Source organism: Homarus americanus, unplaced genomic scaffold (genome assembly GCF_018991925.1).
Source record: "Homarus americanus isolate GMGI-L3 unplaced genomic scaffold, GMGI_Hamer_2.0 scaffold43243, whole genome shotgun sequence".
Taxonomy (NCBI): domain Eukaryota; kingdom Metazoa; phylum Arthropoda; class Malacostraca; order Decapoda; family Nephropidae; genus Homarus; species Homarus americanus.
The window spans coordinates 181,242-196,515 of record NW_024721459.1 but is presented as its reverse complement, the minus strand read 5'-3'; the positions used below and the strand labels follow the sequence as shown (position 1 = coordinate 196,515).

The 15,274-nt window shown below is 40.2% G+C and overlaps 1 protein-coding gene across 2 annotated transcripts; it reads right to left on the bottom strand.

Annotated features, from left to right (window-relative positions):
- Positions 1-204: 204 nt before the first annotated feature.
- On the bottom strand, positions 205-9,375 carry LOC121861709 (another transcription unit protein-like). Of its 2 annotated transcripts, XM_042359621.1 has the most exons (12): positions 9,247-9,307; positions 8,382-8,483; positions 7,563-8,102; positions 6,819-7,508; positions 5,896-5,950; positions 5,419-5,501; positions 4,981-5,174; positions 4,406-4,608; positions 3,656-3,818; positions 3,011-3,226; positions 2,523-2,703; positions 205-1,561 (listed from the first exon to the last, which is right to left on the bottom strand). In XM_042359621.1, the coding sequence occupies exons 1-12, from the start codon at positions 9,290-9,292 to the stop codon at positions 1,104-1,106; spliced, it is 2,931 nt and encodes a 976-aa protein (XP_042215555.1). In that variant the 5' UTR covers positions 9,293-9,307; the 3' UTR covers positions 205-1,103. The 2 variants fall into 2 exon arrangements, with proteins under 2 accessions (XP_042215555.1, XP_042215554.1); XM_042359620.1 differs by having other exon boundaries at positions 6,819-8,102; positions 9,247-9,375.
- Between the last annotated feature and the right edge of the window lie 5,899 nt (positions 9,376-15,274).

Below are 15,274 nucleotides of genomic sequence, written 5' to 3'. Positions count from 1 at the left end.
CCTCAGCATACAAGTCACATAATTGCCTCACATATCTTGAAATACATTTTTTCTGTCACAGTTTACCTTTGTGTACTATATCGTTAATTTTTTCTCCCACATTTACGTTGTTCCATAACTGCTTCAGCAGCAAGATAGTACAGTCTGTGCTGAAAGATATATATAACGACTGCTTGGTTAAGAGGTATGAGTAAAAATCTTTTGTCAACTTACATATTTATTAAAATAAATATTTCAAAGGTAAATTGTTTCAACATAATGCGCCCAATTACTGCTCTTTTATGTTTAATGGTGATTGACGGTGAGCGTGTAAAGGTATTTACAAGAAACTCTAAGGGTTTCGGCAACTCATGTTTGTGACAAAAATATCAGTCCGGAAACTGATTACTGTACCTGTATGTAAGAAAACTATACTTGGTAACTGAAAATATGACATACAGTAGGTACTTTAAAATATAAATACTGTAATTATATACAGTATATGTTTTTTCCTTTTGACATCCCATTATAAAAAGAAAGAATAGTTCTCAGGAACATTATCCCCTGGATTCCTACCAGTACATTGATTGACTCATGGACCCCATCAGGTGGCTCACAGGTCACTAGGTCAAGTTCCTATTCGGTCATCTTTTAAAGCTGGCATCTAAGAACGAACTTTCCTTACAATTCACCAAACAAGTCATAAAATAACAGTTGTTGAAACAATGATACAAGAATGATGCCTAATATCCATTAATATAGAATACATAATTGTTTTTGTTTTTTGTTTTTCAGTTCAATTCCCACTATAGTGGTGGGTGGCCAGAACACACACTCGTACACTCCACTCATCATCCACTCGCTACTAACGCTCCTATAAACAACTAGACAACATACATTTACTAAGGGTGCCACAAAAAAAATCTATAACTTCATAAGTAATGAAAATAAATTGCACAATTCTCACGAAAAATCAAATTTATTTACTCGGTAGATAATAGTTAGAGGTGGATATTACTGTGATAAAGTTGTACGGTATTAAGTAAAGTATACTAGTAAAGTACTTAAGGGGGAGAGACATAATCAGCTTTAATATTATCAAACTAAACTTTGTTCTTGCTGTGCTAGTCACTGTCAGACCCTGAGCCTGATTTACCTCCACTCTCACTGCCAGTCCTACTCTTGCTACTACTTCTGCTCCTGCTTCTACTCCTGCTCTTACTCCTACTGGCACTCCTGCTTCGACTCCTGCTCTTACTCCGACTGGCACTCCTGCTTCGACTCCCACTCTTGCTCCTACTGGCACTCCTACTCTTGCTCCTACTGCGACTCCTACTCTTACTCCTACTACGGCTCCTACTCTTGCTGGCACTCCTCCTGGTGCTCTGCCTACTACTACCACGTTCGGTGCCGCTATGTTCACTGCCACTGTCGTCCTTGACACTGTCGTCCTTGTCACTGTCACTTCCACTACCAGTATCATCAGAGTCCCTGAGTGTGTGTTTGGCTCTTTCCAACCTCTTCGCCTTATCTGTTTCAATGTCTGACTCTTCCTCATCAGATGAATAGATTGGAGCACGTTCTGTAATTAATAAAGAGAGAGAGAGAGAGAGTTACCGACACATTTCTCTATTCCAGACACTTTTTGCACCATACTAAATCCAATATTAAAATCAATGAGGCAGTACAATTTTTTGTTTTCCATTAGTTTAAACGAATAGAGTAAGATCCAGTGATGTGTATTAGGCATGAGAGCGTACAAGGCACAGTTTATTCACAGGCAAGGAGAGTCTAGCATGGATCTCACTCCCATACAGTATCTCATTACCTCTAAGAACAAGCTCAGTATCATACCTTTAAAGTTCCCTAGCCATTAATCTATATAGTATTGAAATCACATGAGTCTTCTATCAATAAACATCCATAAGTTCAAATCCAAAGGGTAACATGATAGTTTTCCCAATCCTCTCGGTGAATATTTCGTATCTAAATAATTCTACACAGCTAAATTATTACAAGTACAGCAATATGTAAAAAAAAAATAAATAAACAGTCATGTAATCTGATCTTTCTTCTGCATTTGGGATGTTAATGTCAAATGTCTCCTTTTTAAAAATGAAGATCCCACTTGAAATGTATAGACTAACACTGTTCATTTTAAAACTTAAGACTTTTTTTTAGTTAATACGTAAGAGCTCACATCTGTAAATTCTATTATGTTCTTCTATAAAATCTGATCAATTATTATACAGTACAGTATTATAAAAGACTTTTATTTTGCTTTCCTTCAGTCATCAACACTTTCCGTTTCCCCCAAGATCATGAAAAATTTACCAAGATTGTTACCGTTTAACCTTCAGATAAAACAAGATGAAATGTATTGAGATTAAATTAAATATTTACATAAGCTGTTCTTTTTATCAGTAAACTTTCCAGTAATGTACACTATAACTCTTGAGATTAAATATATTAAGTAGTTATCAGAAACCAGTAATGGCTACTGATGACATACGCCGAGTCTGTAAAGGAGAAAAAATACTCGCCATTTTGCTTCTTCTTAAACTTGTTCTTGATGGCAGCCAGGGATATCCCGCCTTCATCATCGTCCTCGTAGTTGTCCGGCTCGAGATAGTTGGCCGACAGGCCACGATTCGAGGCCTTTTCTCTCACTCGCTTCTGCTTGTTCTCACGCCTCATGGAAGCTCTTAGCCTATCCTCGTCTCTCTGAAATAGCAAAAAGAATTAAAATATACGATTCACATCCATTACTTTTGGTTTAGAGATATATACTGATAAATCCAAGACCTGAAACATCTACTCAAATTACTCAACATCGGTGTATTGAAACAATTTGCAAACATATCTATTTTTTTTTTTTACATTTTATTGGTAGATGAAGTTGACAAAGTTTGTTACTATCACCCGGTGTCAAAACAGCTGTGTCACTGATACTTAAATGAGGTGAGAAAGGAATATCAAGAGCCAATTTTTTTATCAAAGTTCTCCGGTACAAAAAGGATAAATTACGTACTCTTAAACTCTCAACACGAGCGCTCTCTGGATCACGGATGACATTTGATAACACTTTAACCCCGCTAGTTTTCTGTGAGCGGTCAGCGAGGGAGAGCGTCATCTTACGATGGGTAAATGAGTCGGTTGAGTGTGGACGGAAGGTCAGCTTTGTACGAAACACTGCTTGACCCTGCAGACCAGTTCCTTGACGAATGAAGAGATGGTTGTGGTCGCCCTGAAACAAAGACAATCTGAATTATGAACAAACTACAGTATCTCTCAATCATCTCATTATTACTTACCCAAATGATGTATCATTTCTCACATAACCTGCACTTATATATTCATCATCATCATCACCACTATCACCAATTCTTGCAGAAAACAATGAATAACATTATATATATATGACACTTCCTAACAACCAGATCCCTAATATAACTAGCAAACCATTATTTACTTTTAGGCATTTCTTACAACCTTTTCTTCACACATAGATCAGACTGGATAGGATAGGATCAAAAGCAACACCAACTCTCCCTTATTCTCTACTGTTCAATATTCCAAGTTGCTTCCCATAGGAAACAACTTACTGATTTTCACTGAGCTGATAACATACTTTACAGTAATAATGCCCCCCCCCCTCCTACACACTTATACTAACCTGCAGGGGTTGTTCATATACATCAAAGATTTCATTGCCAAGGTGAAGGGACATGGAGCCATCAGACCACCGCACCAACTTGGAATTACTCTCCTTTACCGCATTCCCCTCCTTGTCAAACACAGTCCTCCATCTCATTGTATTTTCAACCTTCAACTTCAACCTGTAGAAAATCAATGAAATTTATCGGTATTTATCAACTTATAACCAAAATCTCAAACCAACATTCCATACATCTGTTCATTCTCTTATGATCCTATGTCTATAAATATATGAGCCTGCTATACATATGAAATACTTTGTTTTATATGTCACGTAACCATGGTGGAGGAGCACTGCTATTTATGGTTGTATAACTTGACAGAACTTGTGGTCTAAGAAGTTCAAATGATGTGGCTTCACCTTAAAACTGAAGGCCATAATACAGTACATCCGGTATAAGGTTCGAGGTAGTCAATTCCCGGTAGATAAAAATATAGGGTCTTTATGTCTCAACGTGACTGAAATTTTCAAAATTTTGGTCACTCCAGGGAAGTCCGGATAGGTCACAGATGACATTGAGCACACATTCTTTAGCTCCTTCAACTACAGGGACCCACCTTTTGATATCTTATTTGGCTAATACAAGAATTTTATTCAACTCAAAGGGGGACCCACACACAAGGGATTAAGTAGCCTCATTTTACGCACGAGATAAAAATAACGGAAAGATTAAATGCAATCTATAGTCTAACAATTCAGGGACCTCACCTTGCCCGACCTTCTTCATCCAGTGTTTCCTCCTCATCAATTTCATCTTCATACAGCTCTGGGTCAAATGGTCTGGTCTCAACAGAGAGGAAGTTAGGTAGCTTAACAAAGTGTATGTCCCTGCCTAAGTCCGTGTTAATTTTAGGAATCTCCGCCTCAATTCTGGTCTCTGGTGGAGGCCCCTCATCTTCTTTGTCCTCATCCTGCAAATCATTATAATGCCATTAATTTCTAAGCCATTACAATATACCACAACAAAGGCCAAGATGAAAACCCGGAAAGACTATTATGGAAAGCCGGAATGTTTAAAATATTAAGTAACGGCATTATTATGTTTGATAAAGAGCCTATGGACAAACCCCAAGTGCTATCAATATTTATGAAATTGCTAAAAGTTACAGTCTGATACATATAAAAGAAAAAGATCCATATTTCAAAGAAGTTTACAAATTAATAGACTTCATTAGTACAATGGCGACATGATCAAAATGGCTGACAAATAAATAGTTTAAAATATCATAGTTTTTGTTTATTAGAGATGACGCTAATACTTTAAATCATTTGCATTTTCTTACATCGGGCACTATTAGCCTCGGAGATCCTTGACGCGAGCGAGATCGAGACCGAGACCTCGAGCGAGAGCGAGAACGAGACCTGGAACGCGAACGTGAGCGAGAGCGCGATCGTCGACGCTCGCTATCATTCCGCTTGTCTTGTTCGTCGTCACTGATGTCGTCGGCATCACCAAACAGGTCTTCTGCATTAACATCTACAACAGAAAATAATAATTATATCCCCATGTTTCTTTACCACCATGACTATTGAAAGCCTTTTCCTGCTTGTGTTGTGAGGTGGCCAGAATCAGCCAATCACTCTCATTTCTACCATAATGTTGCTATTTTATATAAATTCCAGTGACTACTGAAGCTATAACAAACAGTATAGTCATAATTCCTATATATAATACAAGTACTCTCTACATAATGTGTCCCTTGTAAATCAGTTACCCTCACCATCCATGTTTTCGTCGTCTGATCTGGCTCTCTTTGGGGCGTCGTCGTTTGAATCATCGCTCATCGTCACGTGTTTACGTTTCCTGAAAGAAAAACGCTTGATGTAACTCTAAGAAACGAAAAAATTAACAAAAACACTGAAGTAATGAATGACTTTCTTGTTTGGGGATAAAAATAAATAAACATATACTGCTGAGAGATGTCCACTTTAGAAGACAAAATCACACATCTGACCCCTGTCCTGACCTTGAAATGTGGGGTCACCAATAAAAACATCTGTCCTCCAAACACGCTAAGGAAAGCTAGATTAAACATAACATCATTTGTCTGTAGGAAAAAAGCCACAAAGCCAATTAAATAAAAATAGTACACCACTGCCACCTGTCCTCAACACCCATAACTACTTACACCTATTGACAATTACTCGAGACACTGAATTAATTAGACACCGGCGGAAAATATCATCTCACTACGCACCTTCCAACTTCCACATCACTGTCCTCGTCCGACTGCTTCCTTGCGTCACTGCCACCTGTAATGAATTCATAGATCAATAAAACATAATACTACTTAACACAGCCTATACCAATGACTCACTAAGCTGGCAGGACACACGAGGGGTTACAAAGGTTGAGGAGAATAAGAAATAGAAAAAATCAGATATAGGTAGGGATAGAAGAAAGGGTATGACAGAGAGGTACCTAGGGTTAACCAGAAAAGGCATGGACACACTTAAGAGGATAGGAAGTGATAGGTAGAATAGAAAGGAAGGGACGGGGAGACAGAGGTGATGCGGTAAACTAGTTACTAATACATAGGGATGAACAATAAGAATGCAGTAGAGAGCACGTGTAGTAATAATATCCTGGTGATGCATGGTGTGTCAAATTGTAGTGGCAAGTGGTGTTTCAAATCGTGGTGTCAGGCAGTGTTTCAAATTGTGATGTCAAGTAATGTCAAATCATGGTGTCGAGGGGTCAGTGAGAGGATGAGAAGTAAAAGGAGAGCCTCATTTAGGTCCTGGTTCCAACTGCCCAACCTCAGCAGAAAATGGCTCGTAATGAAATCTCTCTCATTACACATGTCTAAGATTCATGCAACTTAAGAATTCTTTTTATTTCCAGTGGTCAGAACACAGAGTAAATACTGTGTAGACTCTTTTGGTTCTGCTCATCCTGTAATAAAATAATCAAAATATAATTCTTGATGAGGTCGTCTTACATAACATAAAATATAGAGATGTGAATGAAAAAAAAATGTCCTCCACAAATCCAAAACCGAAGAAAAATTATAAACACAAGCTAAATCTTACCAAACACAGAAAATTCAAACAAAAAATCTATGGATGTATATGACAAAGCCTAAACTCATCTATTTTAACCAAAGCAGGTATTTATTACCTTTCTTGGCTTCATTATCGCTGCCTAGAGGTGATCTTGATCGTGACCGAGACCCAGACTTTCTGCTCCCCATTGGTGACCTCTTCCCTTGACTACCTTCTGGAGATGCCCTACTGGCACCCCGAGATAATGCTGGACTCCTGCTGCCTCTCCTCGAGTCAGGTGATTTGGTTCCTCTAGAGGGATCGGGCGACCTTGGAGACCTGCTCCCGGTCCTTGATCTGATGGGTGACCTGCTGCCAGTTCTTGATCTTGGTGGGGATGCAGCAGGAGATCTACTGCCTCTCCTGGAATCTTGTGGTGTCCTACTTCTACCTCTGGAATCAGCAGGTGATCTGCTCCCAGCTCTTGAACCCAGAGGTGTTGCGCTGTCCATCTTAGACCTAGAGGGTGACCTGCTACCTCTTCGAGACATTACAGGAGTAAGACTACCAGCTGTTGATCCAAGCGGTGTTCTACTAGCAGGGGATCCAGACCTACTTCTTTGTGGGGTCATTGATCTGTCTCTCAGTGGAGTGATGGATCTGTCTCTCCGTGGAGTGATGGATCTGTCTCTCCGTGGAGTGATGGATCTGCTCCTTTGTGGAGTAACAGATCTGCTTCTCAGTGGAGTAATGGATCTGCTCCTGGGATGTGAGCCAGACACACTCATCTGGCTTCTTGGTGAACCACTCCTACTACGCTGACTGCCTGTTGGTGATCTGCTGTGGTGACTGCCTGTTGGTGATCTGCTGTGGTGACTGCCTGTTGGTGATCTGCTGTGGTGACTGCCTGTTGGTGATCTGCTGTGGTGACTGCCTGTTGGTGATCTGCTTCGGTGACTGCCTGTTGGGGATCTGCTGCGGTGACTGCCTGTTGGGGATCTGCTGCGGTGACTACCTGTTGGGGATCTGCTGTGCTGACTGCCTGTTGGGGATCTGCTGCGATGACTAACAGTTGGGGATCTGCTGCGGTGACTGCCTGTTGGAGATCTGCTGTGCTGACTGCCTGTTGGGGATCTGCTGCGGTGACTGATAGTTGGGGATCTGCTGTGCTGACTGCCTGCTGGAGACCTACTCCGTTGGCTGCTTCTTGGGGATCTGCTGCCATGACTACGTGGTGATTCACTTCCCCGGCTCTGAGGACTGCCAGGGGGAGAATAATTTACCTTACTCTGTGGTGATCCACTTCCCCTACTTCTTGGACTACCACTGATAGACCTACTCGCTCGGCTCCTTACTGGGGTCTGGCTCCCGCTACGATACCTTCCCCTGTTGCTGCCAGCCGGGGATGGGGAGCGATTACCTGAAATATCATAAGGTCTTTGGCTTTGCTTCTAAACTTATAATACCAGTACATCACAGAGAAACTTGAACAATGATTATATCAATCTACAAATCTGTAGATACCAATCTCTGGTACTTGAGGATTCTAACTACAGTATTAATTTTGCATACCTGTATACTAGCAGGTTCATAAAGTTCCCTTCAATTTCACACAATTATTCTTAATTAAAAAAATAGAGATATAATTTGGGGAGCTTTATCTTGAAATCCCACTGTAAGATCACCGATGACGACTCACCTACCGGAGACCTGCTCCCAGCCCTGCTACTTGCCCGGCTGCTGCTGCTAGAGCCCGAGCTGCTCTCCGAGTCAGAGTTGTCTGATGACTCCAACACATCATCTGCAGGTCATAAATTAAATGTTATATACACTACACAAGGAATCATCTTTAATCATTATAACACAAAATAAAAAAGAACCAACTAATAAGATTTACATGAGCTAACGGTGGTTGTTAGGCAGTGACGTTAACCGATCCTTAACAGTCTTGGGGTACTTTTGAGTTAAGTTAGGTAGGTTTGGCTGTTTCATTTTATCTGTTTTAGTGCTTCAATATTCATTCAGGTTCTTATATACTGTATAATACTACAATACCTACCATCTATCAGCAAGTCAGTCACCTTCATTTAAAAATTAGACTACAGTAGTGTATGACTGTATGAAGTCATTTTAGACCCTGATTTGTAATTGCAACTTAATTACTTTCATTTTCCTTAGTTTTTATTGAGAGTAAAAAATGGTCCGTCCACACACACAGTAATAAAGTGAAAGTTACAATTTATTTATTTCCCATATTAAAATAATTTTCTTCTACATTAACTTTTTTCTAAGGTTGCTTCTCACGAGTTGGTCTTCAAAGTCTTAACATTCTTTTCATGTATTTCTTCCCTATAGGCATTTAAAAACACCTAAAATAATCTTCCCTGCCTCTTGATAGTGACAATAAGATCACTAGGACAACATTTTTTAATCATATCCAGTTTAAAATCATTACCTTACATTAAATACACATATACATCAGTCAGGTTAATCTACATCATCAGTAGTTATTGCAGGAGTCCTTATACTAAAATATAATATAATATTTACGTTGATTAGATTACCTTTAGTCTCTTGAGAATCTCCGACAAGCTTGTGGGTGATCGCCATGTTTGTTTGCGTCTGGTGTCCTTTGATCACATCCTCGAGGGTGCCGGCCGGCCTCTCTACCTACACCTCACGCAGTCCCGTTTCCCTCACATCTACCACACGACGCACTATGTTACTGATTTACCGCGAACAGTACATCTAAATGTTATATTGTATTTCACTCTCCAAAATAGATAATAATGCTTTAAACTGATTCATAATAATTGGAATATTATATTTTAATTTTAAATTTTGCATATAAAAGTTTTTTAATATTTATTCTGAAAAAATTAATTGCGAAAGTTTTTATGTTTATAGTATAATTTTAACATTAATCAACATAAGCCATTTAACTTGTGTTTACAAGTTTAAAAACATCTGCTTTGTTGTGGATGTAAATACTTCTCGTGGTTTGTTTATATTACTGTTTAAGACCGTTGCTTTTCTGCTGTTGTTCTTCGTTTTGTTTTTAGATGGGTTGGGTATATGTAAAGAAGTACCGCAAATTATTTAATCATATATTGTTACTATCAATCGAATGTAATATTTTGAAGGAACACTTTCGATTAATTCGAGCGGATGCTGTTGAAGGTTTTCGCCTTGTCTGATTAAATACCGAGTTATTAGCACTGTGCCCGTCAACCTACAGTACTTTAAGATCTGATATTGACACAACTTTCCTGCTAATATTTCTTACTTAAATGCCTTATTTACCAAATGACAATGCAACCAAAGGTGATCATGATAAGGGAATGAGGTCAGTGGTATGTATCAGATTTTAATGATCTTGGGCATTGCAGTGTTTCAACGAGGCAATGATATTTGTTTTAGTACACAAGACGACCTTAATAATCCTGCAACTCTCTTTTGTAGAAATTTTGTAGGACACTACTTTACATTAGATAATATACACTACACTACACTACACTACACTACACTACAGAGGTGAACAAACCCTTAACCATCGGATCATTCGTCGAGTTTCAGCATCGGCGGTGACTGAGTGAGTTCATTAGTTGTGGTATTACTGACACAATACAGAGAGGTGGTGGAAATCCAGTCTAGTCTAAATAAGCTGCAATGCTAAATGGCGGGATCACGTGAAGATTAACTTGCCCAGCTTATTTTACTTTAAAGATTAAACTTCCAAGCTTACTTCACCTTAACATTAACCAACTTAACTCTAACCTAACCTAACCTATCCTTAACTCTAACCTAACCTAACCTAACCTAACCTAACCTAGCCCAACCTAACCTAACACAGCCTAAATAACGCAACACAACACAAACCACCCTAACCTAACCCTCCCAAATAGCATGAAGGTGTTTAATTACCATACGAAATAATCAGAAGGAGGACCTAACCTTCACATGATCTAAGTGACATCCTACAAGGGAGTGTCTTAGAACCTCTCCTGAACTCTGATACCCACTAATAACTTTTGACCTGAACGTTTGTCTGTACCCACTTGGCTATCGATACAAAAGACATACCGTTGTATTGACCCCTAACCAAGACCAAATTCAGCTTCAAATGGTTGTAAGCGACCTCCCCAAAATGGCTAGATGGCTAGACACATGTTTACTCCTCTGCTTTCACTAAGACAAATGTAGAGTGATAGTCGGTTTAATACCCAGGGCGGAGGAACAGGTGAAGGCAAGACCCGGGACCACTGTGGATGATAGAAAAAAGGAAGGTTGATTAAGGTAGAGACAATGGACATGTATGTATGTATGTATGTATGTATGTATGTATGTATGTATGTATGTAGTTAGTATCCTGATCAGCAAGTACAAGATGAGAGTTCGTGCAGGTGCAGTGAGGACTCTCTCTCTCTCTCTCTCTCTCTCTCTCTCTCTCTCTCTCTCTCTCTCTCTCTCTCTCTCTCTCTCTTTTTCTCTGTCTCAATCTTTCTGTTATTATCCTCGTATTGTTTAAGTCGTATTTTATCCAGAATATTTGTGTGTGTGTGTGTGTGTGTGTGTGTGTTGAGCTATAAACTAGAGATGTAAATAGCTCCGGTGTGTTTTATTATACGCGTCAGTACAGAGGTTAATTGGAAGGAGAAACTTAAAAAGAATGGAAACTGTTTTGTAGGTGTTGAGATGCAATGGAATTAGTGAAGCAATGGCAGTAGTATTTCCTAACACCCAGACGTTGTTAGACAAAATAAATACATAAACAAATATATAAATAAATACATGAATAAATAAATAAATGAATAAATAAATAGACTCAATAATCATAATTCCCCTCAGTTGGCTTTGTTAACTACCAAAGTCAATTATAAATTAAATCGAATCATTGAACTTTAAAGATTAAAAGGTAATTATTGCCTACAGCCATCGTTAAAGAGAAAAATGATTAGAAAATTATAATACGAAGGTAAATGTCACTTCATATCACATCTACCTCTGATATATATATATAAGGTGTCTCGTGTATAAAAACTTTAATGAACTCGGTGACGAAAACTTTCAGGAGGAGAATTCGTATTTGAGAATTATTTTTCTCGTGGTCAGTAAACAGGAGATGAGGAGGTTCTGGGGGGGGGGGTCAGTCTAGGTGGTGCACAACACATGAATAAGGTCTCTAATGCCGGGGCAGGTGAGCTTTGCCCACCTGCAACGAGGATATAATTGATACCGTGTACCTGAGTCGCCCCGCCGAGCACCAATGAATGGACTTCTCATATAAGGCTCGGCCACTCCTCTCCTCTCACACAACAACGATGCCATTACCCACATTTTCTCCTTGTTTTTATTCGTTCCTCAAAATATGATCTACACACACCGTTTCATTTCCAGTTTCTTGAATAATACCTTGGGCTTGTAACCTGGGTGGATTTTGTTTATAATAGTTGACGTAATGTGGTAAAAAAAAAAACTAGATAGAAAAAGTGTCGTTGGTATCTGTTTAGCAATGAATGGAGGGCTTGGCTCTACCATACAGATCAAGGTTTTAAGACGTGTCATACATCAAGGGTATTTCGTTGTGCCGGTCGCTGTGTGTGGACGCTCGTGTACGCATACATTTGTCTGGGGATTGGCTAGTCTGCGAGGCGCTTTGATGCCAAATTAGGAACAGAATTGGCCGTGGCGAGTAGATGGCTCGGAGGATAGGTTGAGATTATGATCGTGTAGCGGCGGGAGTGGCGGGAAAGACGGCCAGTCATAAAGTCCTGGGTGTTGTTGTTGTAGTGGAGGGAACAGCGTCTTTGTCTTGTAGAGGTCGCAGTCACACGCTATTTTGAGATAATGAGAAATTCCTCGGACGTGATCTCAGAGGTTTAAGAGTTATTTAGGAAAAATGTTCATGTAAATGTGATTCTAGTTTTGGTGTGATGTAACCCAAGTCGAGACCCCCCCCCACCACCACCCCACCCCCAACCCCCCCAAAAAAAATATTGACTAGAAATAAACAAATAACCCCCCTTCCCCCGCTCATACCAGACACCATAACACAACAATGAAAATATTGTTCATTCACACCAGACACTCCAACTACACCATACCCAAACCAGGACATTGTAAATCGGACATCATATTTCTTCAGTGTCCAGTGGGAGAACTAAATGTCCTCCTTGACTTGAGAGATAAAATGTGTAGTAAGTTGTGTTGTAATACCTATACCAGAGATTATGTTAATATGAAGTAAACAAACTGTCTAAATCCTCCCAGGGGCATAAATTTCAACGTAACTCATCAAATCAATAAAATTTATCCCTTGTCTGGAAAAAAAAAATATGAAAAAAAAGTCCCAAAGATTTTACAAAGTTTAATAAGGTGAACTAATTTAAACGTCCATAAACAATAGACGAGGTTAATATTTGGCGATGATGTTGTTGGAGGTCAGTGGGAGGTCCTGGAGGCTGAGGTCATAGGTCATGTTTCATAAGATACAACAGGTTACTCGGCTTATAATCAGAATCCTGTGTGGAAATCTGAAATGGGATTATAATTTTGCATTTGAACCAACATCTCTTGATTGTCGTGCCGGTGTGTGTGTGTGTGTGTTAAGAGAGAGCTACATCTACTGCAGGAGGGGCGGTAGTAGTAGCATCTTTCTGACCCTGGCACGTGTCTGCTTCTGTGTGTTGACATTCTCTTGTTCGTTACTCCTCCTCCAGGTGTCGCTGTTGGGGGTCGATCATGTCATGTTTTCAGGTTCGTTTTGTGAGTGGCTCTGTGACTGTTTCATGACCTACTGGTACGACATTTATCGATCTGTAAATAGCTTTGGTATAGTCTACACACACCCACACCCACCCACACACACACACACACACACACACACACACACACACGGGAGGTAATAACTATAAGAGTCACTCAGGCGGAACACGAAGCGCTGCGGGAACTTTAAAGAAACTCGTTTTCATATCTTCATCGTCCTCCTCAGAGATGCTCAATTTGAACATGTAAATAATCACACGGGATCTTAGTAAAGCCCCAAGCGCTCATCACCTGATATTTTACCCATTTTCTCACCTCTGACTAATTCCTCTACCCTATTCTACCCCTGAGAGAGAGAGAGAGAGAGAGAGAGAGAGATGGGAGTTGCATATTCATTCCTCTCTCTCTCTCTCTCTCTCTCTCTCTCTCTCTCTCTCTCTCTCTCTCTCAGGACTCAGCCAGCCTCACCCTCAATCAATAAACCAAGATGCTGTCCAGTTCAACCATTATTTTTTTTCTTTTCTATAACTGAAACCATTTCCCTCGGCGTGGTTCATGGTGTGTGTGTGTGTGTGTGTGTGTGTGTGTGTGTACGTGTACGAGGCCCCGAGGTGTGACTTTTATACCTGTGACGCACCTGTCCATAACACTAATTGCCTTACAACAAGCTTCCCGGAGCTGAGCCTGAAGAAGGTGACGTTAAGTCCTTCTCAGACAGCTCCTCCCCAACAACCCACAGTTAGTGACCACCCTGGCAGACTACATACACACACACACACACACACACACACACACACACATACACACACACACACACACATACACACACACACACACACACACACACACACACACACACACACACACACACACACACACATACCCCTGACCTTTTCTTCGTCCTTACTGACTGAAGCTCTTGCAAGGGGAGATCTCTCTCTCCCTCCCTCCCTAATGTTACGACCACCACTGACAACCGCCTCTGACCTATACTCAACTCTGGTCATCCTCACTACTCTACTGACACTCCCACGTCCATCCCCTCACCTCCCCCCAGCCCCTCACCGCCCCCCTAACCACACCTACAAGGATCTACACATTAATTAATCCCCTCACCTGTATTCTCATATACCTTGGGTTACCTGGATGGGCTTTAGCTGTAGTCACGTCACCTCAATAAAATTTTCAATCCTCAGCTTAACTCCCCAATCTCACCCCAAAACCCCAAACCTCCCCAACCTTCCAACCTTCAGGGACAAATAATTTCTATTAAAACACAAACTCATTCATTCATTCACTCATTCATCTATCTATCTATCTATCTATCTATCTATCTATCTATAACAGGAAGAAACCAGACCCCCAAGTGTGTGTGTGTGTGTGTGTGTGTGTGTGTGTGTGTGTGTGTGTGTGTGTCATTATTATTATACACGCTAACACAAGTCACAGGTAAAAATAAAAGAACAAATTAGAAAAAAAATAGTTTCTTCCTGGAAATTTTCATATGGTAAAGAGTATGCGAAGAGCCTACAGGGTTAAGACTCATTCATTAGGTTGAGAAGACTCAGAAAAGTAGAAGTCTTAGGTTATGGAAAGTTGTTTAGTTACTGCGAGAGGGAGCAGGGAACACGGAATGAGGAACAGTAAGGTGTGTAGCGATTCCCTGGTTAGTATAATGATCTGAACGGGAGCAGGGAACACAGAATGAGGAACAGTAAGGTGTGTAGCGATTCCCTGGTTAGTATAATGATCTGAACGGGAGCAGGGAACACGGAATGAGGAGCAGTAAGGTGTGTAGCGATTCCCTGGTTAGTATAATGATCTGAA

Excerpts from the sequence above, each read along its gene's own strand:
- LOC121861709 (XM_042359620.1), bottom strand. The coding sequence starts at position 9,292 with ATGGCGATCACCCACAAGCTTGTCGGAGATTCTCAAGAGACTAAAG. Across the intron at positions 4,609-4,980 it reads CGAGGCTAATAGTGCCCGAT|GATGAGGACAAAGAAGATGA; the intron begins GTAAGAAAATGC and ends AATGATTTGCAG. Across the intron at positions 3,227-3,655 it reads TATATGAACAACCCCTGCAG|GGCGACCACAACCATCTCTT; the intron begins GTTAGTATAAGT and ends TCTTTGTTTCAG.